Source organism: Euprymna scolopes, chromosome 23, assembly GCF_053919585.1.
Source record: "Euprymna scolopes isolate OS-2025 chromosome 23, ASM5391958v1, whole genome shotgun sequence".
Classification (NCBI taxonomy): Eukaryota; Metazoa; Mollusca; class Cephalopoda; order Sepiida; family Sepiolidae; genus Euprymna; species Euprymna scolopes.
The window spans coordinates 105,828,965-105,856,926 of NC_136504.1; the positions used below are offsets into that span (position 1 = coordinate 105,828,965).

General features: G+C 30.0%; 1 protein-coding gene across 2 annotated transcripts in view; it reads right to left on the reverse strand.

The window, feature by feature from the left end:
* Positions 1–7,817: 7,817 nt before the first annotated feature.
* Positions 7,818–27,962, reverse strand: part of LOC145246119 (uncharacterized) — a 222,870-nt gene continuing 202,725 nt past the window's right edge. For both annotated transcript variants that reach the window (XM_080107958.1, XM_080107957.1), the window contains exon 5: positions 7,818–8,266. In XM_080107958.1, coding sequence (XP_079964084.1) covers positions 8,094–8,266 — 173 coding nt within the window. In that variant the 3' untranslated portion in view covers positions 7,818–8,093. The remainder of the gene's footprint in view (positions 8,267–27,962) is intronic.

Sequence of the window (27,962 nt, forward strand, 5' to 3'; positions counted from 1 at the left end):
TCAGTTGTAAGTAACTTTCTAGCATCGTAGACGGAACCCATCTTCATTGCAGCAGCCTTGGCAATGCTCTCAATGTATCTGTTCAAACTCATGCTCCGTGTGAACGTTAAGCCAAGGTGTTTGAACAAAGTACTTTCAGGTAATGTATCTTTAGCCATAGCTATTGGTGCTTGAGAAGGTTCTTTAGAACAGTCTATCAATCAAATAAGCGGATGCATGGGTTAGTGTGCGTTCATATCATAAGAACAGTAGTTCTAAATGAGATCGTTTAAAAAAAAAAATGGGTTTGTATTACTGTACACATAGATTCGAAAAAGTTGTCAAAAAACTAATATACAACAAATAAATGTTATCAAAGGCAAGATAAGTTACTTTTCTACCAAACTGGATATATTTTTCGTGTTTTTATTCAATGTAACATGTTTATTCAGCTCGAAAAGCATACAGTGTTTACCGATGTATTGGAAAATTCAAGATGGCGCCTGACTCTCTCTTATACACGGTAAGTTTGGAAAAAAGTGTTATAAATAAAAAACTAGACAAAATACTGTTAAAAACTCGCTCAATATATGTTACCGTGACATAGGTTGACATATAATTCGGTGGATTTTTAACAGTATTTTGTCTAGTTTTTTTTATTTATAACACTGTTTCCCAAACTTACCGTGTTAAAGAGAGTCAGGCGCCATCTTGAATTTTCGAATACATCGGTAAACACTGTATGTTTTTCGAGCTGAATAAACATGTTACATTGAATAAAAACACAAAAAATATATCCAGTTAGGTAGAAAAGTAACTTATCTTGCCTTTGATAACATTTATTTGTTGTATATTAGTTTTTTGACAACTTTTTCGAATCTATGTGTACAGTAATACAAACCCAAAAAAATTTAAGTCCTCGCTCAATGTGGTAAGTTTCCATGAAAGTATTAAAGTTCATGTCTGTCATGCACAAAATCATGATGAGTGTTTGTATGCCTCCCGGGACAGAGTTTACTCAAACATGTGTTGATACTTGAGAAATTAAAGAGAAAGCTAATTTGATTTTGGTGGGAAAATCCTTATATACAGGCCTTCTCGACCGTTCCAGCTATAGTTTACTGTATTTCTATGTGCGAAAGCCTAACATAGTTCCTTTTGTTATATGTGTGCGGTGGTTGCATAACAATGACATGTTCCTACGCGTTCTTCATATGCATGGGTGTTTCAGAATGGTGATCACATTGAAAAGTTCCAGCCGGGCATAGTGGTTGCTCCATTCTCATGAAATTTGTTTTTTTTTAGTAGTTAAAAAAAACCCCCAAAAAACTACTTGATCAATTTAACTGATTTTTGGAATATGACATTTTCGTTCCCTGCTGGGTATATTGTTGGAAATACATACATATATATATATAGGATGACCCAAAAAAAACAAAAGCTAAATGGAGGCCATCTAGAACATATGCTGTAGAACGGAGAAAAAAGGCAAAAGACCCTAGTGTTTTGATGTGATGTTTTGAATATAATAAACTAGTTATGACCAAAGTTTCATTTCATTCGGACAGAAACGGGGCCTAATTAGAGTTGAGGCCTGTTTTTTTTTTTGGGGGGGGGGGGTCACCCTGTATTCTTAACAAGACATTTTATGCAATTTGCATAATGACTTTTATGCAAATTACCTATTATTACTTGAGGAGAGGCTATATATAAACACTAATTAAAGAAAAGAACCTTTGACGAGCAGAGTTAAAAATATAAATAAATAAATAAAATTTACGGGAAGAACCAGTGGTGCACAAAAAAGAATTTCCTAAAAGAACATTTCCAGGGCAACCGTTCTGGAAACTATTAAACTTCAAACTGACATGAGTATTACCTTTATTGTATTTGCAATTATAGTTGAATACAATTTGTTTTTGAATGCTGGTGGTAGATTTTAAATTGCTTTGCCCCCCCCCCAAAAAAAAATGGCACACAAAAGATTGCTCTTTCCTATAAAGAAAAAAAAAAGGTGTTAGAAATAACTAACTCAAGAAAATTTATAACAATATACACTGTAAAGATTTTTTTTTTCATTAGGTCGAATTCTGGATTTGCAACAAGAAAAATAATATGGGTCTTCTTCACATTTCTTCACTGTCACTTTTCATACGAAACTGTCGGTTGCAAAATGAATCGTATTTTTTTTTAATTTTTAAAAATTTTTTTTAGTTTTTGGTCAAATTGTATTTAAAAAAAAAAAAATAAAAAAATAAAAAAATTGATAACCCAGACCTTTGTTAACACGAGATGGAGAAAGTGTGAAGATAACCAGAATATTTGAAAAAAAAAAAGAAAAAAAAAAGGGACGTAATTCATCCTTTACAGACTTACTTCCCTTTGTTTGAATGTGACCCAACAAAATAAAAGAGAAAATTAATACCTTGAAAGAAAGGGACATAATTATTCGTCTTTTACAGACATATTTCCCTTCTTTAAAAAAAAATCTCTTTTCTACCCTAAAATTTTACTCAGCTCAAACAAACAAACAAACAAATAAAAAAAGTAGAAAAGCAAAGCAGGGTTTGTATTACTGTACACATAGATTCGAAAAAGTTGTCAAAAAAACAAATATATAACAAATAAATGTTATCAAAGGCAAGATAAGTTACTTTTCTACCTAACTGGATATATTTTTTGTGTTTTTATTCAATGTAACATGTTTATTCAGCTCAAAAAACATGCAGTGTTTACCGATGTATTGGAAAATTCAAAATAGCGGCTGACTGTCTCTTTAACACGGTAAGTTTGGGAAAAGATGTTATAAATAATAAACTAGACAAAATACTATTAGAAATCAACCGAATATATGTCAACTTATGTCACGGTAATGAAGTATATCAACATTAACAATGCATAATGAATAAAAAATGCACAAGACAAAATAACATTATAGATAGATCGGCAGACGGTACGTCTCGTAGGGAAAGATCGTCTCCCGGTCCTTTTATTTACAAAAGAACAGATTTTAAGACTGTCGCGCCCTCTAGTGGTAGTTCATTGAAGTGCAAGGGAGATAATCCGTAGTTCATTGAAGTGCAAGGGAGATAATCCTGTCCAATATATTACATCCCTTCAATCTTACTCTGGATCACGAACATAGTCTTCAAATTTTTTTGGTGGTCTCCGAATACGCCCTGACTTGCGAGAGGGTGGTGATGCCAATTTTTCTACCACTGCTGGAGTGTCTGCAACCTCTTCCATATGCCTGCTCTCAGGTATTAAACTTTCCTCAGGACTGTCGGGTGTGCTGGAAACTTCAGGTGTGCCGAAACTCTCAAGATTCTTTGCAGCATTATCAGCTTGTATCTCAGGCGTAAGTTCCACTGCTACTGGTGATGAGAGTTTCACAAGCTGGTCCACATGCCTCCTTACTAGCCCTCTACCGGTTTCCACTTCAAAATTCACTGCTCCCAACTGTCTGGTAATGGTACCTTCAATCCATCGCTGAGTAGATCCATAGTTACGCACAAGCACAGGATCGGCTACTTTAAATTCACGGAGCGGTACCATTACCTTGCTCCCCCTTTCCATTTTATTTTTTACATCCATAGCCTTGTACGTGTCTGGCTTTGCCAAATGAAACACTGTTCGTAACTGCCGTTTGAACATCAGCTCGGCAGGAGAAACCCCAGTTGATGAGTTTGGAGTTATCCAATAAGTGAATAAAAATCGGTTCACCTTGGTTTCAAGTGTTGCCTTGCCGTCTGTATTCATCCTTTTAAGCGCTTCCTTGAAGGTGCGTACACTGCGTTCTGCTAGTCCATTCGAGGAAGGATGGTAAGGAGCTGTGAAAATGTGCCGAATTCCATTAGCATTCATGAATGCTTTGAATTCTTCACTTGTAAAACAGGGACCGTTGTCACTCACAATTAATACCCGTAGTCCATGAGTTGCGAAGATCCCTCTCAATTTTTCAATTGTGGTCATAGCAGAAGATGATTTTGTAATGCAAACTTCAGTCCACTTTGAATGAGCATCCACTACTATCAAAAACATGTGCCCCAAAAATGGACCCGCATAATCTAAGTGGACTCTCTCCCATGGTGAACTTGGATATTCCCAGCAATGAATGGGAGCCTTGCCGGAGTTGCTTTGATAATGTATGCAGGTTCCACAAGCTTTGCCGGCTCTCTCAATATCTGCATCAAGATTTGGCCACCACACATAGCTGCGAGCAAGGGCCTTCATTCGCACGATCCCTATGTGTGTCTGATGTATTTGCTGCAACACTTTTGTTCTGAGTATAGCCGGAATTACTACTCTACTCCCCCATAATACGGTACCATCTTCACATGTCAACTCTGTCCGTTTGTTGAAGTACGGCTTCATTGCCGTGTCTGGAATACACCTACTCCAGCCATTCAGGATGTATTCGTACACCCGACTCAAAGTAGGGTCTCTTCTTGTCTCCAATCTCACTGCCGCCACAGTCACTGGAGCATCAACCAAGTTCATCATGTGTATCCTGTTAGAATTAGGTGTGACATCTTGCTCCTGCACACTGATTGGAAGATGACTGAGGCAATCTGCATTTCCATTAAGGGACCCGGCACGATACTCCAACCTGTAATTATAGGCAGCCAGAAATATGGCCCAGCGTTGAACTCTGGCAGTAGCAAGAGAAGGGATCGGCTTGTTTTCAGCAAACAACCCCAATAACGGTTTGTGGTCAGTGAACAACGTAAAATTATTCCCATACAGATATTGGTGCAACTTTTTCACCGCAAAGACTAGGGCCAGCTCCTCCTTCTCAATGTGCGCATAATTCCGTTCTGCCTCAGACAGCATTCGTGATACATAGCATACTGGTTTCTCCCTTCCATCTTCCATTTTGTGAGCCATTATAGCTCCCAGTCCATAGGGAGAAGCATCTACTTGCACCAGAATCGGTCTAGATGGATCAAAATGAGTTAAAAGAGGTGCAGAACACAGCATTTTCTTTGTTTCTTCAAAAGCCCTGGTTTGTCCAGCACCCCATACCCAGGGAGCACCCTTCCTCATTAAGTTGTGAAGCGGTTCAAGTATAGTTGATAAGTTTGGCAAATGACTATGATAATAGTTAAGTGCCCCTAGGTAGGCTCTTAATTCTGTGATGTTTTGCGGTCGAGGTGCCTCTGTCATGGCGGCTACTTTGTCTGGAAGAGGCGCTATGCCTTCCTTACTAATTCTGAAACCCAGATATGTCACTTCAGGAAGGAGAAACTTGCACTTACTTCTCTTTAATTTTAATCCGGCCTTATCTAGAGCAGCAAATACACTGTATAAATTCTTCAGATGACTACTGTCATCACTACCTGAAACCAGGATGTCATCCACACGCACCTTGCAAAAAGGAATGTTCTTCAATCTTTTGTCCATCTCCCTTTGAAAAATCCGTGTAGCACTGTGTACCCCAAATTGTAATCTGGTGGGCTGATATAATTCTTGGTGAGTGTTTACTGTTAGCAGTTCCTGGGTTTCTGCATCCAATTCCAGCTGCTGATAGGCATGGCTCAAATCGAGCTTGCTAAATTTTTGACCCCCTTTCAAAGTAGCAAATATATCTTCTGTCCGAGGAAGAGGGTAATAGTCACATGGTGATGCCCGGTTTACTGTTTGTTTGTAATCTCCACAGATCCGGATGCCTTCATTATTATTTTTGGCAACCGGTACAATGGGGGCAGCCCACCTAGAGTATTCCACTCTTTTGTAAATTCCCTGGTTTTCCAGGCGATCTAGCTCCTTTTCCACATCTGCTTTTATGGCATAAGGTACTGGTCTTGCCCGACAAAATTTGGGACTCACCGTTTTATCAATGGGTATTTTGACCTTAAAATCCTTTAAACACCCCATTTCTTCACTGAACAGCGAATCAAATTCTTTTAAAAGCCTTTCCAACCTCGAAGGGGAATCTTCCTGGTATGAAGGAAACATGCTTCTCCAATTCAGCTTTACCTTATTCAACCAGTTGTGGCCAAGAAGTGTCGGTACATTACCTTTCACCACCAGCAAAGGTAGTCGATGCTTTAACCCTTCCTGGATTACTTCCACGTCTGTGGTCCCATGTGGTTTCACTAATTCACCAGTGTACGTTCTCAACTTGACATGGCTTTCCTTTAGATCACGAACTTGGCCAATTTTATTGAATTTTTCTAGGCTCATTACTGTGCATGCAGCTCCAGTGTCCACTTCCATGACCACTTTCTCTTGATTAATTAGCAGTTCCACTAATACTGGTGGTGTCTGAAGGTTAGCAACTGTGTGCAAGTCTAGCAAGTTCCATTTCTTCACAACAATTTTCCTCCACATTGTTCACCATCCTGCTTTCCTTACCTCGTGTTGCGGAGCTAGGAGGCCTGCTCTCTTCTTGCCTACACTTCCGACGAGTATGCCCTATTCGCCTGCATTTAAAACATTCCTTGTTTTTAAACTGGCACTTGTCCGCTTGGTGGCCAGTGCTTCCACAACGATAACACTCTCGTTTTAATGGTAACCTGTGTACGGACGTTTCACTTCCACTCGTCTGTGCTCCCAACATCAACTTGGAATATTTCCTTGCCGATTCCATAGACACTGCTATTTCAATGGCCTTGTGCAAAGTTAGCATTCTTTCGCCCAGCAAGCGCTCCTGTATCTTCTCATCTTTCACTCCCACAACCAAACGATCACGTATGTGTTCATTTACTTTTTCTTCAAAGTTGCAATGTTCCGACATTTTTCTCAGTGTGGCCACATATTCACTAATGGACTCACCTTCTTGTTTGTCTCTCGTGTTGAATAAGAAACGTTCATTGTATCTCGTTGGGGCCCGGCCTGATGTGCCTCTCCATCAGAATACATAGTTCTTCAAATGTTTTCTGCTCTGGCCTGTTTTCGGCTAAACCCCTGAGAATAGCATAATTTTTTGCTCCAATAACCGACAAAAATATAGCACGTTTCTTACCTTCATTCAACACATCATTGGCAGTAAAAAAAAAAACTTTACTCTCTCAATATAGTGCGACCATTCTTCTTTCGCACTATTCCATTCTCCAATGGTGCCTAATAAAGCCATCTTTATCCGCTACTCGGCAACTTTCCTCGTTCGATTTGTTGTGGGTGTTCGCTTTTAATTTTAAATTGTCTTGTTACTCCTCCGCATTATTCGTTCTTCGTCGCCAATTGAAGTATATCAACATTAACAATGCATAATGAATAAAAAATGCACAAGACAAAATAACATTATAGATAGATCGGCAAACGGTACGTCTCGTAGGGAAAGATCGTCTCCCGGTCCTTTTATTTACAAAAGAACAGATTTTAAGACTGTCGCGCCTTCTAGTGGTAGTTCATTGAAGTGCAAGGGAGATAATCCGTAGTTCATTGAAGTGCAAGGGAAATAATCCTGTCCAATATATTACAGGTAACATATATTGAGCGAATTTCTAACAGTATTTTGTCTAGTTTATTATTTATAATACCTTTTCCCAAACTTACCCTCTCCGAGAGAGAGTCGGCCGCCATTTTGAATTTTTCAATACATCGGTAAACACTGCATGTTTTTCGAGCTGAATAAATATGTTACATTAAATAAAAAATACAAAAATTATATCCAGTTTGGTAGAAAAGTAACTTATCTTGCCTTTGATAACATTTATTTGTTATATATTTGTTTTTTGACAACTTTTTCGAATCTATGTGTATAGTAATACAAACCCGAAAAGCAAAACAAATTGCAAGTAAATATAAGTCAACGCCGGGGTAAATCAGCTAGTTCATAATATGGAAGCTCGAACGCGCAATAATAATGAAATAAATAAATATGGCAATTTACAAAATGCTCGAAAAACTGTCATTTATTTGAAATATATTCTTGATCGTTTTCCATATTAAGTGGAACATGTCAAAATGATAAATTCGAAATATCATTTTTCTTCTGAAAGACGAATTATTTTATTACTGGTATCATGGTATCTTTTATATTGTTTTTTTTTTTTTTTGTTTTTGTTTTAATCAGAAGAAAAGGGAAATAAAAACGAAATAAAATCGCTACAATGTTACGAATGCAATTTAAATGATATTGCGATAAAATGTAGAATACGTGACAGCTATTAAATATTACACACACAATGGCTGGCGGGGCAGTAGCCGGCATTGCAGTTAATGATGCACCATTCTGTCATACCAGGCACTTCAGCATAGATCGCTGTTGGCCTACAGCCTCCAGTTCCTGCAGTGGTTGTTGTTTGGCTTGTTGTTGATGAAGACATCGTCACTGGATTATCTGTTGTAACAAAAAATAAGCATGTTTTTTTTTTTAATGTTTATGCCGTTTTGCAATCTTATTAATAGGCACAAATCTAAATAATACATGCAGAGAGTCGGACGAGATCTAAATAATGAATATACAGTGAAAACAGATGTGAATATTAAATATACAGTGAAACTATATTTAAATAGTAAATATATAGTTAAAAGAGATCTAGATATTAAATATACAAGGAAACTAAGTCTATATAATAAGTGTACAGTGAAAAACAAGAACTAAATATTAAATATACAGTCAAACAAGACCTAAATAATAAATATACAGTTTAAAAAGAGCTAAATATTAAACATACAGTCAAACTAGACCTAAGTAATAAACGGTGAAAGTAAGACCTAAATATTAAATATACAGTCAAAAAAGATTTAAATAATAAATATACAGTTAAAAAAGCGCTAAATATTAAATATACAGTCAACAAGATTTAAATAATAAATATACAGCTAAAAAGACCTAAATATTAAATACACAATCTAACATAATCTAAATAATAAATATACAGTGAAAAAAGACCTAAATGATAAATATACAGTCGAACATGATCCAAATAATAAATATACAGTGAAAAAAGACCTAAATAATACATATGAAATCTGCATAAATCAAAATATCATTTAAGTCTATTTTACGTATATTTATATGTATATATTTAAAAGTGACCTTGTCTGTCTGCGTGGGGAAGAGTCTCTATCAACTACTCTGTCAATTTTTAGTCTACAAACTTGAAACTTGATATATAGCGAATTTGTATGTGTGGGGCAAATTTGATTTGGTTTTTAGCTGGTAAAAATAGCTGCTAAGCGATCAAAATAAAAAGATTGGAACTTGCCAGGCATAAGTCGACTTAGTTAACTCTTTTGAGCGTGTTTATTAATATGTTTAAGTCGGTTATTTTGTAAGGTTTTGATATGCATATAAGCCCCAGAGGGGATCAATCGCTTTGAATACCTGAACTCAATGTTTATTGCCGCAGGTCAGGGTTACGATGACGTAGACGTCAGAATTGACAATTCTCGGTACGCTTTCAGTCACCTAAAACCCTGTCTGTGGTCTCGTCCCGAGATCACAATTGGCACAAAAGTTATTTGGATAATTCTTCTCGCAGATCTTGATAAGTTGGCAGTTTCTTTTCTTCTTTTTTCTTTTCTTCTTCTTTTTTTTTCTTCTTTTTTTTTCTTCTTTTTTTCTTTTTTTTTTACTCACGTTCGCCTCTAACAAGGACTCTATGAACTGAAAAATGCATTATTAAAAATTTTTTGAAGCAATGGTTTTTGTAAAACTTTCTGGTGGAGGAGAGAGGGAGTGAAAATGAAACTTTCTGGTGGGGAAGAGAGGGAGTGAAAATGAAACTTTCTGGTGGGGAAGAGAGGGAGTGAAAATGAAACTTTCTGGTGGGGAAGAGAGGGAGTGAAAATGAAACTTTCTGGTGGGGAAGAGAGGGAGTGAAAATGAAACTTTCTGGTGGGGAAGAGAGGGAGTGAAAATGAAACTTTCTGGTGGGGAAGAGAGGGAGTGAAAATGAAACTTTCTGGTGGGGAAGAGAGGGAGTGAAAATGAAACTTTCTGGTGGGGAAGAGAGGGAGTGAAAATGAAACTTTCTGGTGGGGAAGAGAGGGAGTGAAAATGAAACTTTCTGGTGGGGAAGAGAGGGAGTGAAAATGAAACTTTCTGGTGGGGAAGAGAGGGAGTGAAAATGAAACTTTCTGGTGGGGAAGAGAGGGAGTGAAAATGAAACTTTCTGGTGGGGAAGAGAGGGAGTGAAAATGAAACTTTCTGGTGGGGAAGAGAGGGAGTGAAAATGAAACTTTCTGGTGGGGAAGAGAGGGAGTGAAAATGAAACTTTCTGGTGGGGAAGAGAGGGAGTGAAAATGAAACTTTCTGGTGGGGAAGAGAGGGAGTGAAAATGAAACTTTCTGGTGGGGAAGAGAGGGAGTGAAAATGAAACTTTCTGGTGGGGAAGAGAGGGAGTGAAAATGAAACTTTCTGGTGGGGAAGAGAGGGAGTGAAAATGAAACTTTCTGGTGGGGAAGAGAGGGAGTGAAAATGAAACTTTCTGGTGGGGAAGAGAGGGAGTGAAAATGAAACTTTCTGGTGGGGAAGAGAGGGAGTGAAAATGAAACTTTCTGGTGGGAAAGAGAGGGAGTGAAAATGAAACTTTCTGGTGGGGAAGAGAGGGAGTGAAAATGAAACTTTCTGGTGGGGAAGAGAGGGAGTGAAAATGCATCCATCATGTATACAATTTTAAGATGAGGAGAGGAGTGTTGAATTTTATTCTGGGCAACGCCGGAATTATTGATGGTTGTGCACACAAGCATATAGAGATGGATTTGTTGACAATTCTTCAAAATTTGTGGACAATTCTTCAAGATTTGTGGACAATTCTTCAAAATTTGTGGACAATTCTTCAAGATTTGTTGACAATTCTTCAAGATTTGTTGACAATTCTTCAAAATTTGTTGACAATTCTTCAAGATTTGTTGACAATTCTTCAAGATTTGTGGACAATTCTTCAAGATTTGTTGACAATTCTTCAAAATTTGTTGACAATTCTTCAAGATTTGTTGACAATTCTTCAAAATTTGTGGACAATTCTTCAAGATTTGTTGACAATTCTTCAAGATTTGTTGACAATTCTTCAAAATTTGTTGACAATTCTTCAAGATTTGTTGACAATTCTTCAAAATTTGTTGACAATTCTTCAAGATTTGTTGACAATTCTTCAAGATTTGTTGACAATTCTTCAAAATTTGTTGACAATTCTTCAAAATTTGTTGACAATTCTTCAAAATTTGTTGACAATTCTTCAAGATTTGTTGACAATTCTTCAAGATTTGTTGACAATTCTTCAAGATTTGTTGACAATTCTTCAAAATTTGTTGACAATTCTTCAAGATTTGTTGACAATTCTTCAAAATTTGTTGACAATTCTTCAAAATTTGTTGACAATTCTTCAAAATTTGTTGACAATTCTTCAAGATTTGTTGACAATTCTTCAAGATTTGTTGACAATTCTTCAAAATTTGTTGACAATTCTTCAAGATTTGTTGACAATTCTTCAAGATTTGTTGACAATTCTGAAAGATTTGTTGACAATTCTTCAAAATTTGTTGACAATTCTTCAAGATTTGTTGACAATTCTTCAAAATTTGTGGACAATTCTTCAAGATTTGTTGACAATTCTTCAAGATTTGTTGACAATTCTTCAAAATTTGTTGACAATTCTTCAAGATTTGTTGACAATTCTTCAAAATTTGTTGACAATTCTTCAAGATTTGTTGACAATTCTTCAAGATTTGTTGACAATTCTTCAAAATTTGTTGACAATTCTTCAAGATTTGTTGACAATTCTTCAAGATTTGTTGACAATTCTTCAAGATTTGTTGACAATTCTTCAAGATTTGTTGACAATTCTTCAAGATTTGTTGACAATTCTTCAAAATTTGTTGACAATTCTTCAAGATTTGTTGACAATTCTTCAAAATTTGTTGACAATTCTTCAAAATTTGTTGACAATTCTTCAAAATTTGTTGACAATTCTTCAAGATTTGTTGACAATTCTTCAAGATTTGTTGACAATTCTTCAAAATTTGTTGACAATTCTTCAAGATTTGTTGACAATTCTTCAAGATTTGTTGACAATTCTTCAAGATTTGTTGACAATTCTTCAAAATTTGTTGACAATTCTTCAAGATTTGTTGACAATTCTTCAAAATTTGTTGACAATTCTTCAAGATTTGTTGACAATTCTTCAAGATTTGTTGACAATTCTTCAAAATTTGTTGACAATTCTTCAAGATTTGTTGACAATTCTTCAAAATTTGTTGACAATTCTTCAAGATTTGTTGACAATTCTTCAAAATTTGTTGACAATTCTTCAAGATTTGTTGACAATTCTTCAAGATTTGTTGACAATTCTTCAAAATTTGTTGACAATTCTTCAAAATTTGTTGACAATTCTTCAAGATTTGTTGACAATTCTTCAAGATTTGTTGACAATTCTTCAAAATTTGTTGACAATTCTTCAAAATTTGTTGACAATTCTTCAAAATTTGTTGACAATTCTTCAAGATTTGTTGACAATTCTTCAAAATTTGTTGACAATTCTTCAAGATTTGTTGACAATTCTTCAAGATTTGTTGACAATTCTTCAAGATTTGTTGACAATTCTTCAAAATTTGTTGACAATTCTTCAAAATTTGTTGACAATTCTTCAAGATTTGTTGACAATTCTTCAAGATTTGTTGACAATTCTTCAAAATTTGTTGACAATTCTTCAAGATTTGTTGACAATTCTTCAAGATTTGTTGACAATTCTTCAAAATTTGTTGACAATTCTTCAAGATTTGTTGACAATTCTTCAAGATTTGTTGACAATTCTTCAAGATTTGTTGACAATTCTTCAAAATTTGTTGACAATTCTTCAAAATTTGTTGACAATTCTTCAAGATTTGTTGACAATTCTTCAAGATTTGTTGACAATTCTTTAAAATTTGTTGACAATTCTTCAAGATTTGTTGACAATTCTTCAAGATTTGTTGACAATTCTTCAAGATTTGTTGACAATTCTTCAAAATTTGTTGACAATTCTTCAAGATTTGTTGACAATTCTTCAAGATTTGTTGACAATTCTTCAAGATTTGTTGACAATTCTTCAAAATTTGTTGACAATTCTTCAAAATTTGTTGACAATTCTTCAAGATTTGTTGACAATTCTTCAAAATTTGTTGACAATTCTTCAAAATTTGTTGACAATTCTTCAAAATTTGTTGACAATTCTTCAAAATTTGTTGACAATTCTTCAAGATTTGTTGACAATTCTTCAAAATTTGTTGACAATTCTTCAAGATTTGTTGACAATTCTTCAAAATTTGTTGACAATTCTTCAAGATTTGTTGACAATTCTTCAAGATTTGTTGACAATTCTTCAAAATTTGTTGACAATTCTTCAAGATTTGTTGACAATTCTTCAAAATTTGTTGACAATTCTTCAAGATTTGTTGACAATTCTTCAAAATTTGTTGACAATTCTTCAAGATTTGTTGACAATTCTTCAAGATTTGTTGACAATTCTTCAAAATTTGTTGACAATTCTTCAAAATTTGTTGACAATTCTTCAAGATTTGTTGACAATTCTTCAAGATTTGTTGACAATTCTTCAAAATTTGTTGACAATTCTTCAAAATTTGTTGACAATTCTTCAAGATTTGTTGACAATTCTTCAAAATTTGTTGACAATTCTTCAAGATTTGTTGACAATTCTTCAAGATTTGTTGACAATTCTTCAAGATTTGTTGACAATTCTTCAAGATTTGTTGACAATTCTTCAAAATTTGTTGACAATTCTTCAAAATTTGTTGACAATTCTTCAAGATTTGTTGACAATTCTTCAAGATTTGTTGACAATTCTTCAAGATTTGTTGACAATTCTTCAAAATTTGTTGACAATTCTTCAAAATTTGTTGACAATTCTTCAAGATTTGTTGACAATTCTTCAAAATTTGTTGACAATTCTTCAAAATTTGTTGACAATTCTTCAAAATTTGTTGACAATTCTTCAAAATTTGTTGACAATTCTTCAAAATTTGTTGACAATTCTTCAAGATTTGTTGACAATTCTTCAAGATTTGTTGACAATTCTTCAAGATTTGTTGACAATTCTTCAAAATTTGTTGACAATTCTTCAAGATTTGTTGACAATTCTTCAAGATTTGTTGACAATTCTTCAAGATTTGTTGACAATTCTTCAAGATTTGTTGACAATTCTTCAAGATTTGTTGACAATTCTTCAAAATTTGTTGACAATTCTTCAAAATTTGTTGACAATTCTTCAAAATTTGTTGACAATTCTTAAAAATTTGTTGACAATTCTTCAAGATTTGTTGACAATTCTTCAAGATTTGTTGACAATTCTTCAAGATTTGTTGACAATTCTTCAAGATTTGTTGACAATTCTTCAAAATTTGTTGACAATTCTTCAAAATTTGTTGACAATTCTTCAAAATTTGTTGACAATTCTTCAAGATTTGTTGACAATTCTTCAAGATTTGTTGACAATTCTTCAAAATTTGTTGACAATTCTTCAAAATTTGTTGACAATTCTTCAAAATTTGTTGACAATTCTTCAAAATTTGTTGACAATTCTTCAAGATTTGTTGACAATTCTTCAAGATTTGTTGACACTTCTTCAAGATTTGTTGACAATTCTTCAAGATTTGTTGACAATTCTTCAAGATTTGTTGACAATTCTTCAAAATTTGTTGACAATTCTTCAAGATTTGTTGACAATTCTTCAAGATTTGTTGACAATTCTTCAAAATTTGTTGACAATTCTTCAAAATTTGTTGACAATTCTTCAAGATTTGTTGACAATTCTTCAAGATTTGTTGACAATTCTTCAAAATTTGTTGACAATTCTTCAAAATTTGTTGACAATTCTTCAAGATTTGTTGACAATTCTTCAAAATTTGTTGACAATTCTTCAAGATTTGTTGACAATTCTTACAGAATTTGTTGACAATTCTTCAAGATTTGTTGACAATTCTTCAAAATTTGTTGACAATTCTTCAAAATTTGTTGACAATTCTTCAAAATTTGTTGACAATTCTTCAAGATTTGTTGACAATTCTTCAAGATTTGTTGACAATTCTTCAAAATTTGTTGACAATTTTTCAAAATTTGTTGACAATTCTTCAAGATTTGTTGACAATTCTTCAAAATTTGTTGACAATTCTTCAAAATTTGTTGACAATTCTTCAAAATTTGTTGACAATTCTTCAAAATTTGTTGACAATTCTTCAAAATTTGCTGACAATTCTTCAAGATTTGTTGACAATTCTTCAAAATTTGTTGACAATTCTTCAAAATTTGTTGACAATTCTTCAAAATTTGTTGACAATTCTTCAAAATTTGTTGACAATTCTTCAAAATTTGTTGACAATTCTTCAAAATTTGTTGACAATTCTTCAAGATTTGTTGACAATTCTTCAAGATTTGTTGACAATTCTTCAAAATTGGTTGACAATTCTTCAAAATTTGTTGACAATTCTTCAAGATTTGTTGACAATTCTTCAAGATTTGTTGACAATTCTTCAAGATTTGTTGACAATTCTTCAAAATTTGTTGACAATTTTTCAAAATTTGTTGACAATTCTTCAAGATTTGTTGACAATTCTTCAAAATTTGTTGACAATTCTTCAAAATTTGTTGACAATTCTTCAAAATTTGTTGACAATTCTTCAAAATTTGTTGACAATTCTTCAAAATTTGTTGACAATTCTTCAAGATTTGTTGACAATTCTTCAAGATTTGTTGACAATTCTTCAAAATTTGTTGACAATTCTTCAAAATTTGTTGACAATTCTTCAAAATTTGTTGACAATTCTTCAAAATTTGTTGACAATTCTTCAAGATTTGTTGACAATTCTTCAAGATTTGTTGACAATTCTTCAAAATTTGTTGACAATTCTTCAAAATTTGTTGACAATTCTTCAAGATTTGTTGACAATTCTTCAAGATTTGTTGACAATTCTTCAAGATTTGTTGACAATTCTTCAAAATTTGTTGACAATTTTTCAAAATTTGTTGACAATTCTTCAAGATTTGTTGACAATTCTTCAAAATTTGTTGACAATTCTTCAAAATTTGTTGACAATTCTTCAAAATTTGTTGACAATTCTTCAAAATTTGTTGACAATTCTTCAAAATTTGTTGACAATTCTTCAAAATTTGTTGACAATTCTTCAAAATTTGTTGACAATTCTTCAAAATTTGTTGACAATTCTTCAAAATTTGTTGACAATTCTTCAAAATTTGTTGACAATTCTTCAAGATTTGTTGACAATTCTTCAAGATTTGTTGACAATTCTTCAAAATTTGTTGACAATTCTTCAAAATTTGTTGACAATTCTTCAAGATTTGTTGACAATTCTTCAAGATTTGTTGACAATTCTTCAAGATTTGTTGACAATTCTTCAAAATTTGTTGACAATTTTTCAAAATTTGTTGACAATTCTTCAAGATTTGTTGACAATTCTTCAAAATTTGTTGACAATTCTTCAAAATTTGTTGACAATTCTTCAAAATTTGTTGACAATTCTTCAAAATTTGTTGACAATTCTTCAAGATTTGTTGACAATTCTTCAAGATTTGTTGACAATTCTTCAAAATTTGTTGACAATTCTTCAAAATTTGTTGACAATTCTTCAAAATTTGTTGACAATTCTTCAAAATTTGTTGACAATTCTTCAAAATTTGTTGACAATTCTTCAAGATTTGTTGACAATTCTTCAAGATTTGTTGACAATTCTTCAAAATTTGTTGACAATTCTTCAAAATTTGTTGACAATTCTTCAAGATTTGTTGACAATTCTTACAGAATTTGTTGACAATTCTTCAAGATTTGTTGACAATTCTTCAAAATTTGTTGACAATTTTTCAAAATTTGTTGACAATTCTTCAAGATTTGTTGACAATTCTTCAAAATTTGTTGACAATTCTTCAAAATTTGTTGACAATTCTTCAAAATTTGTTGACAATTCTTCAAAATTTGTTGACAATTCTTCAAAATTTGTTGACAATTCTTCAAGATTTGTTGACAATTCTTCAAGATTTGTTGACAATTCTTAAAAATTTGTTGACAATTCTTCAAAATTTGTTGACAATTCTTCAAAATTTGTTGACAATTCTTCAAAATTTGTTGACAATTCTTCAAAATTTGTTGACAATTCTTCAAGATTTGTTGACAATTCTTCAAAATTTGTTGACAATTCTTCAAGATTTGTTGACAATTCTTCAAGATTTGTTGACAATTCTTCAAGATTTGTTGACAATTCTTCAAAATTTGTTGACAATTTTTCAAAATTTGTTGACAATTCTTCAAGATTTGTTGACAATTCTTCAAAATTTGTTGACAATTCTTCAAAATTTGTTGACAATTCTTCAAAATTTGTTGACAATTCTTCAAAATTTGTTGACAATTCTTCAAAATTTGTTGACAATTCTTCAAAATTTGTTGACAATTCTTCAAGATTTGTTGACAATTCTTACAGAATTGGTGACAATTCTTCAAGATTTGTTGACAATTCTTCAAAATTTGTTGACAATTTTTCAAAATTTGTTGACAATTCTTCAAGATTTGTTGACAATTCTTCAAAACAAGAAACATGTCATCAGAAATCATAACATTGGAAGAAATGTACAGAAACTTTGAAATCAACATTCTTCAACTGACAATTTTTGAAAACAACCACATTGGAATTTGGCCTTGGATGAATTTAAGAAGGGCCGGTGGAATGCGGCAGGGAAAAACGAAATTCCTATCATAATAAATTGTTATTTTTTGTAAATAAAAAAACATGCCAGTCAAGGAAGAAGTCAGTCAGGGAGAGTGACGGACACCGAGCCGATCGACTTGTCATTTTGTCGTCACCCACCACACACCATCTCTCTCTCTCTCTCTCTCTCTCTCTCTCTCTCTCTCTCTCTCTCTCTCTCTCTCTCTCCCTCTTTAACATACTGTGAAAATATTGCTGAGAGAATAATTGTTAGAGCCTTGCCTTTTTTCTGTCGTTCATGGCCTTCGGGCCGGGATGAAAGTGTAGTATCTGTTCCGGCAGATGCTGCAAGCTATGACTAGCTATGACTAGCTATGACTAGCAGAGACCAGATGTGGGGGCAACCCCACATGCCTGACCATTAACCAGCTCCCATTTCCCACCTCTCGGGAGCTGGTTCCCTTTTTCCCTTCCCCCTCCCTTCACTCCTCACATTAAAAATCGGCCTTGTGCCTAATTTGCTCGGTGGGGGAGCAAGTAAATACCATCTGTTCCGGCAGATGCTGCAAGCTATGACTAGCTATGACTAGCAGAGACCAGATGTGGGGGCAACCCCACATGCCTGACCATTAACCAGCTCCCATTTCCCACCTCTCGGGAGCTGGTTCCCTTTTTCCCTTCCCCCTCCCTTCACTCCTCACATTAAAAATCGGCCTTGTGCCTAATTTGCTCGGTGGGGGAGCAAATAAATACCATCTGTTCTGGCAGATGCTGCAAGCTATGACTAGCTATGACTAGCTATGACTAGCAGAGGCCAGATGTGGGGGCAACCCCACATGCCTGACCATTAACCAGCTCCCATTTCCCACCTCTCGGGAGCTGGTTCTCTTTTTCCCTTCCCCCTCCCTTCACTCCTCACATTAAAAATCGGCCTTGTGCCTAATTTGCTCGGTGGGGGAGCAAATAAATACCATCTGTTCCGGCAGATGCTGCAAGCTATGACTAGCTATGACTAGCAAAGACCAGATGTGGGGGCAACCCCACATGCCTGACCATTAACCAGCTCCCATTTCCCACCTCTCGGGAGCTGGTCCCCTTTTTCCCTTCCCCCTCCCTTCACTCCTCACATTAAAAATTGGCCTTGTGCCTAATTTGCTCGGTGGGGGAGCAAGTAAATACCATCTGTTCCGGCAGATATTGCAAGCAAAGACCATATGTGGGGCGACCCCACATATAAGACCTTGGTCAATGTAGGGGCAACCCTTCATACCAATTGTCACTATCCAGCTTCCCTACTCCCCGGGGAGCTGGTCCCCTTTTCCCCTTCACTCCTCACATTAAAAATCGGCCGTGTGCCTAATTTGCTCGGTGGGGGAGCGAATAAATACCATCTGTTCCGGCAGATGCTGCAAGCTATGACTAGCTATGACTAGCAAAGACCAGATGTGGGGGCAACCCCACATGCCTGACCATTAACCAGCTCCCATTTCCCACCTCTCGGGAGCTGGTCCCCTTTTTCCCTTCCCCCTCCCTTCACTCCTCACATTAAAAATTGGCCTTGTGCCTAATTTGCTCGGTGGGGGAGCAAATAAATACCATCTGTTCCGGCAGATACTGCAAGCAAAGACCATATGTGGGGGTAACTCCACATATCAGACCTTGGTCAATGTAGGGGCAACCCTTCATACCAATTGTCACAATCCAGCTCCTATTTCCCACCCATCGGGAGCTGGTCCCCTTTTTTTCCTTCCCCCTCCCTCTCTCTCTCCACATTAAAAAACGGCCTTGTGCCTAATTTGCTCAGCGGGGAAACAAATAAGTACATACTGCAAGCAAAGACCAAATGTGTGTGTGTGTGGGGGGGGGTAACCCCACATATAAGACCTTGGTCAATGTAGGGGCAAACCTTTACCAATTGTCACTATCTAGCTCCCCTACGCCCCGGGGAGCTGGCCCCCATTTCCCCATTACTCCTCACATTAAAAATCGGCCTTGTGCTGAATTTGCTCGGTGGGAGAGCAAATAAATACCTTGCCTTTTTTCTATTGTTCTTGGCCTTCGGGCTGGGATCAAAGTGTAGTATCTGGTCCGGCAGATACTGCAAGCAAAGACCAGATGTGGGGGCAACCCCACATGCCTGACCTTTAACCAGCTCCCATTTCCCACCTCTCGGGAGCTGGTCCCCCTTTTTCCCTTCCCCCTCCCTTCACTCCTCACATTAAAAATTGGCCTTGTGCCTAATTTGCTCGGTGGGGGAGCAAATAAATACCATCTGTTCTGCAGATGCTGCACTTAAGATAATTTGTACCAGTCAATGGAGGGGAAACCCTCTATACTGGGATAATTATTATTTTTGGTAACTAGAGTGCCCCCTTTTTGCCTACTTTTAGGGGAACTGGTTTTTACCCCACATTAAAAACGGCCTTGTGCCTACTTTGCTTTGGTGGGGAAGAAAATAAATAAAATAACTTGTTATTGTTTTTATATAATCTAAATTGTTAATGTAATTCTTTTGAAAAACAATTTATCGCTGTACATACATTCGTCAAGCATTTCACGCCCAATTTAACAGATTAAATAGGCGCGACGGTAAACAACAGACGAACTGCAGCATAATGCAACTGTTACCGTAACTGTTTTTGTGTCCAGTTTATTTATTATTTATTTACTATTATTTATTTATTTATTTATTTATTATTTATTTATTTATTAATTTATTTATTATTTATTTATTATTTATTATTTATTTATTTATTATTTATTTATTATTTATTATTTATTTATTATTTATTTATTTGTTTATTATTTATTTATTTATTATTTGTTTATTTATTATTTATTTATTTATTATTTATTTATTTAGTTATTTATTAATTATTTATTATTTATTTATTTATTATTTATTATTTATTATTTATTTATTTATTATTTATTATTTATTATGTATTTATTTATTATTTATTATTTATTTATTATTTATTTATTATTTATTTATTAATTATTTATTTATTATTTATTTATTTATTATTATTTATTTATTTATTTATTATTTATTATTTATTATTTATTATTTATTTATTATTTATTATTTATTATTTATTTATTATTTATTATTTATTTATTATTTATTATTATTTATTTATTATTTATTATTCATTATTTATTATTAATTATTTATTTATTATTTATTATTATTTATTTATTTATTATTTATTATTTATTATTTATTATTATTTATTATTTATTTATTATTTATTATTTATTTATTATTTATTTATTATTTATTTATTATTTATTTATTATTTATTATTTATTATTTATTATTTATTATTTATTATTATTTATTATTTATTATTATTTATTATTTATTTATTATTTATTATTTATTATTTATTATTTATTTATTATTTATTATTTATTATTTATTATTTTTTATTATTTATTATTTATTATTTATTATTATTTATTATTTATTTATTATTTATTTATTATTTATTTATTATTTATTTATTATTTATTATTTATTATTTATTTATTATTTATTATTTATTATTTATTATTTATTATTTATTATTATTAATTATTTATTATTTATTATTTATTTATTATTTATTATTTATTATTTATTATTTATTATTTATTATTTATTATTTATTATTATTTATTATTTATTATTTATTATTTATTTATTATTTATTATTTATTATTTATTATTTATTATTATTTATTATTTATTATTTATTATTTATTTATTATTTATTATTTATTATTTATTATTTATTATTTATTATTTATTATTATTTATTATTTATTATTTATTATTTATTTATTATTTATTATTTATTATTTATTATTATTTATTATTTATATATTATTTATTATTTATTATTTATTTATTATTTATTATTTATTATTTATTATTTATTATTTATTATTATTTATTTATTATTTATTATTTATTATTTATTATTTATTATTATTTATTATTTATTTATTATTATTTATTATTTATTATTATTTATTATTTATTATTTATTATTTATTTATTATTTATTATTTATTATTTATTATTTATTATTTATTATTATTTATTATTTATTATTTATTATTTATTTATTATTATTTATTATTTATTATTATTTATTATTTATTATTTATTATTTATTATTATTTATTATTTATTATTTATTTATTATTTATTATTTATTATTTATTATTATTTATTATTTATTTATTATTTATTATTTATTATTTATTATTTATTTATTATTTATTATTTATTATTTATTATTTATTATTTATTATTATTTATTATTTATTTATTATTTATTATTTATTATTATTTATTATTTATTTATTATTTATTATTTATTTATTATTTATTTATTATTATTTATTAAAATTTATTATTTATTTATTATTTATTATTTATTATTATTTATTATTTATTTATTATTATTTATTATTTATTATTATTTATTATTTATTATTATTTATTATTTATTTTTTATTTATTCATTTATTTATTATTTATTTATTATTACTTTATTATTTATTATTATTTATTATTTATTATTATTTATCATTTATTATTATTTATTATTTATTATTATTTATTATTTATTATTGTTTATTATTTATTATTATTTATTATTTATTATTATTTATTATTTATTATTTATTATTTATTTATTATTTATTATTTATTATTTATTTATTATTTATTATTTATTATTTATTTATTATTTATTATTTATTATTATTTATTATTTATTATTATTTATTATTTATTATTATTTATTATTTATTATTATTTATCATTTATTATTATTTATTATTTATTATTATTTATTATTTATTATTATTTATTATTATTTATTATTTATTATTTATTTATTATTTATTATTTATTATTTATTTATTATTTATTATTTATTTATTATTTATTATTTATTATTTATTTATTATTTATTATTTATTATTTATTATTATTTATTATTTATTATTATTTATTATTTATTATTATTTATTATTTATTATTATTTATTATTTATTATTATTTATTATTTATTATTATTTATTATTTATTATTTATTATTTATTTATTATTTATTATTTATTATTTATTTATTATTTATTATTTATTTATTATTATTTATTATTTATTATTATTTATTATTTATTATTATTTATTATTTATTTATTATTTATTATTATTTATTATTTATTATTATTTATCATTTATTATTATTTATTATTTATTATTATTTATTATTTATTATTTATTTATTATTTATTATTATTTATTATTTATTATTTATTATTTATTTATTATTTATTATTTATTATTTATTATTTATTTATTATTTATTATTTATTATTATTTATTATTTATTATTATTTATTATTTATTATTATTTATTATTTATTATTATTTATTATTTATTATTATTTATTATTTATTATTTATTTATTATTTATTATTTATTATTATTTATTATTTATTATTATTTATTATTTATTATTATTTATTATTTATTATTATTTATTATTTATTATTATTTATTATTTATTATTTATTATTTATTTATTATTTATTATTTATTATTTATTTATTATTTATTATTTATTATTTATTATTATTTATTATTTATTATTATTTATTATTTATTATTATTTATTATTTATTATTATTTATCATTTATTATTATTTATTATTTATTATTATTTATTATTTATTTATTATTTATTATTTATTTATTATTTATTATTTATTATTTTTTTATTATTTATTATTTATTATTTATTTATTATTTATTATTAATTATTTATTATTATTTATTATTTATTATTATTTATTATTTATTTATTATTTATTATTTATTTATTATTTATTATTTATTATTTATTTATTATTTATTATTTATTATTTATTTATTACTTATTATTTATTATTTATTATTTATTTATTATTTATTATTTATTTATTATTTATTTATTATTTATTTATTATTTATTATTTATTTATTTATTATTTATTATTTATTATTTATTTATTATTTATTATTTATTATTTATTTATTTATTATTAATTATTTATTTATTATTTATTATTATTTATTTATTTATTTATTATCTATTATTTATTTATTTGTTTATTATTTACTATTATTTAATCGTTTACTTTTACTTCACTTTCTTTTTACTTTTACGGGTACTTTTGAGGGTAAGGGTACTGTTAAGTGTCTGTGTTCTTACATATATAGGTGTGTGTATGCTCTTACGTATCTTACGTGCAGTTCACTGTTATATGTGTGTGGGTGGGTGTTCTTATCCTTACACCATTTCTTGCTTTGAAAGTCTTTGAGACGTGTACGTGCCAATGTATAATGCGTACATACCTGGTTGCCTTGGCCAGCAGATGATATCTTCTGGTCGCTGGTCTGCCATCTCGTTAGGGAATGGTCACTGCAGACAGATTCATTAATGACAACAAGATGGACTGAAGCTTCAATCTTTTATTTAAGGCAAGCCTATCATCTCGAACCCTGATTGTCAGGAGAGACCTGAAATCTCCGATCTGCTTCCTCTGCTGCCTAAACCACTCTCAGCCCATGTGGTCGTCAACTGGAAGCCTACCACCATAATTCCTGTGTCACCTCTAATTTCCAGTGGATTCTCTCTAGGTTGATACCTATTAAACCTAACCTTTTGTGACCCTGCCAACTCGCTAATGGGAAATGAAAATATACTTACATAACTTTCTATTTCTAAAACTACCTATATAGCAATTAAGCTGGGATTCCCAATACTACACGACAATATCGCCACTTGGACGTAAGAGGCTACTATTTGGGACCATGCCTAGGAAAGATTAACAAGATGTTGTTTTACATTACATTTAAACTTCTGCATATCAGTAAAGTCAAGGAAGCAGGAAGGGAATTCCAAAGTCTAGCTGTTTGAAGGAAGAAACTTTTCGAGCATAGAAACAGGGAGTTCATTTCCTATTACATTGTAATTACTAAAACCGACTGTATTTTTTATATCTGTCAAATATTTAACACACTTTTTTATCTCGCACCTGTATGACAACAGCATATTCTTTTCATGGTTCTGACTCTCGAGTGTATATTCGTTGATATCTTATATGCTTTTATGCAGAGTAATGTGGTTCTCGGTTGATTAACGGTGTCTAACTATGTCAAAACAATGAAAAGAATATGCTGTTGTCACAGCCCTAATTATTAGGTAATACAGACGTTTACCACCGATGCTAACATGTCAATGGATGATATTTGGTAGAGAAAGCTGTTAGAGTAAAAACCTTTTTGGCATGCAAGGATCTCAATAGTGAAGGGGTGTGATTTTGTTGCTAAGCGAGTTTGTCGGGGGATATGTACGTCGAGGGGGCACAAGTGCAACTGTTATAAGATGGATCAAGAGAGAGAGAGAGGGGGAGGAGTGTGAGTTATAGTGTAGACACGTTGACCGGAAGTCACGATCAGCTGATCGGATTGCGTGTGAGTCATGTGATCAGGTTAGCTGAATTGGGGAGATTTGGTTGGGACTTGGAAGAGAGCGGACGGCTTTGCCTTGTCTCCTCCCCTTCCCTGGGGGGGGGGGGAACGAACGCTGACGTGGTAGAAATAAGACCTAGAAGAAGAAACCACACAGGCCAAATTCACTTTCCATTCTTCTGCAATCGATCTGGAAGGTGAATAAAAGCTATAGAACCAATTTCTTGTCTTGGAGTGAAATAAATCTTCGTCCCCAAAAACAGGTACCAGTCTCCCTCCAAGACGAGAGATTCCAGATGGACAACATCGAAGAAGCGTAGGTATGTGAAAATTCATCTCACACACACAACGATATTAAGATTAAGATAATCAAACATTCAATCCTTTATGATACAACAACGTAACAAACACTCAATTTGGTACTCATGTAGTAGAATGTACCCTATCTCTAGATGAAACACTAAGACTCTTCCTAAGACGAACAACAACAATACAGAATATACGTCATCTTCCTACCACCCAGTATGTAACACAACGAGTTCATCAGAGCACATTCCATTAAAATATTTGTAAAACAGGCCAAGAGATGCAATATCGCTGCGATGGGACAGAGGTTGGAGCTTAGTTGACAAAGTGGGACAATCCAAGAGGGAGGGACTAGCGGTAGATGAACCAGCCCAGATGTGGCAACAATACTCCATGCATGGGCGCATGGTGGCCTTGTAGAGGTACAGGATACTCTCAGGTGTGAGTAGTCTTATAGCATTGTAGAGGGAACCCATCTTCTTTGCAGCAGCCTTTGCAATGTCCTCAATGTATTTGTTTCAGTTCATATTGCCCGCAAATGTTAGGCTGAGGAGTTTGCAAAAAAGAATTTTCAGGTAGGGTGTTATTTGTCATGGATATTGGTGGTTGGAGAGGCGTCTTGTGATTGTTAAAGGAAAACAGCTTAATCTTAGTAGCATCAAATGTTAACATTTTCATCCTCATTCCATTACGGTCTGGAGGAATTTTCTAACGATTCTGCCATTGTCTTTGATTTACGTACATCGGTTCTTCCCTCATGCATCATATAGAGCATTATATCATCAGCAAATATACCCATCTCGAACACAATATTATCAGGGAGGTCATTATTGAATATCAGAAATAATAGTGGTCCAAGGATTGACCCCTGAGGCACTTTTTCATTAATGTTATGCTGTTTGGATGTACACCCATCAATGACAACTTGGATGGTCCTATTGTCTAAAAATGATCTAATTATATTTAATATATCTACAGTTATACCGTAGGATTTAATTTTCATGTTTGAATTATATTGCTTTTGTTAAATTCTGTGAGTTTGTTGGCACCATTTTGTATTTAATACTAAATTTTGTATTTAATACTAAATTTTGTATTTAATACTAAATTTTGTATTTAATACTAAATTTTGTATTTAATACTAAATTTTGTATTTAATACTAAATTTTGTATTTAATACTAAATTTTGTATTTAATACTAAATTTTGTATTTAATACTAAATTTTGTATTTAATACTAAATTTTGTATTTAATACTAAATTTTGTATTTAATACTAAATTTTGTATTTAATACTAAATTTTGTATTTAATACTAAATTTTGTATTTAATACTAAATTTTGTATTTAATACTAAATTTTGTATTTAATACTAAATTTTGTATTTAATACTAAATTTTGTATTTAATACTAAATTTTGTATTTAATACTAAATTTTGTATTTAATACTAAATTTTGTATTTAATACTAAATTTTGTATTTAATACTAAATTTTGTATTTAATACTAAATTTTGTATCTAATACCAAATTTTGTATTTAATACTAAATTTTGTATTTAATACTAAATTTTGTATTTAATACTAAATTTTGTATTTAATACTAAATTTTGTATTTAATACTAAATTTTGTATTTAATACTAAATTTTGTATTTAATACTAAATTTTGTATCTAATACCAAATTTTGTATTTAATACTAAATTTTGTATTTAATACTAAATTTTGTATTTAATACTAAATTTTGTATTTAATACTAAATTTTGTATCTAATACCAAATTTTGTATTTAATACTAAATTTTGTATTTAATACTAAATTTTGTATTTAATACCAAATTTTGTATTTAATACTAAATTTTGTATCTAATACCAAATTTTGTATTTAATACTAAATTTTGTATTTAATACTAAATTTTGTATTTAATACCAAATTTTGTATTTAATACTAAATTTTGTATTTAATACTAAATTTTGTATTTAATACCAAATTTTGTATTTAATACTAAATTTTGTATTTAATACTAAATTTTGTATTTAATACCAAATTTTGTATTTAATACTAAATTTTGTATTTAATACTAAATTTTGTATTTAATACTAAATTTTGTATTTAATACTAAATTTTGTATTTAATACTAAATTTTGTATTTAATACTAAATTTTGTATTTAATACTAAATTTTGTATTTAATACTAAATTTTGTATTTAATACTAAATTTTGTATTTAATACTAAATTTTGTATTTAATACTAAATTTTGTATTTAATACTAAATTTTGTATTTAATACTAAATTTTGTATTTAATACTAAATTTTGTATCTAATACCAAATTTTGTATTTAATACTAAATTTTGTATTTAATACTAAATTTTGTATTTAATACTAAATTTTGTATTTAATACTAAATTTTGTATTTAATACTAAATTTTGTATTTAATACTAAATTTTGTATCTAATACCAAATTTTGTATTTAATACTAAATTTTGTATTTAATACTAAATTTTGTATTTAATACCAAATTTTGTATTTAATACTAAATTTTGTATCTAATACCAAATTTT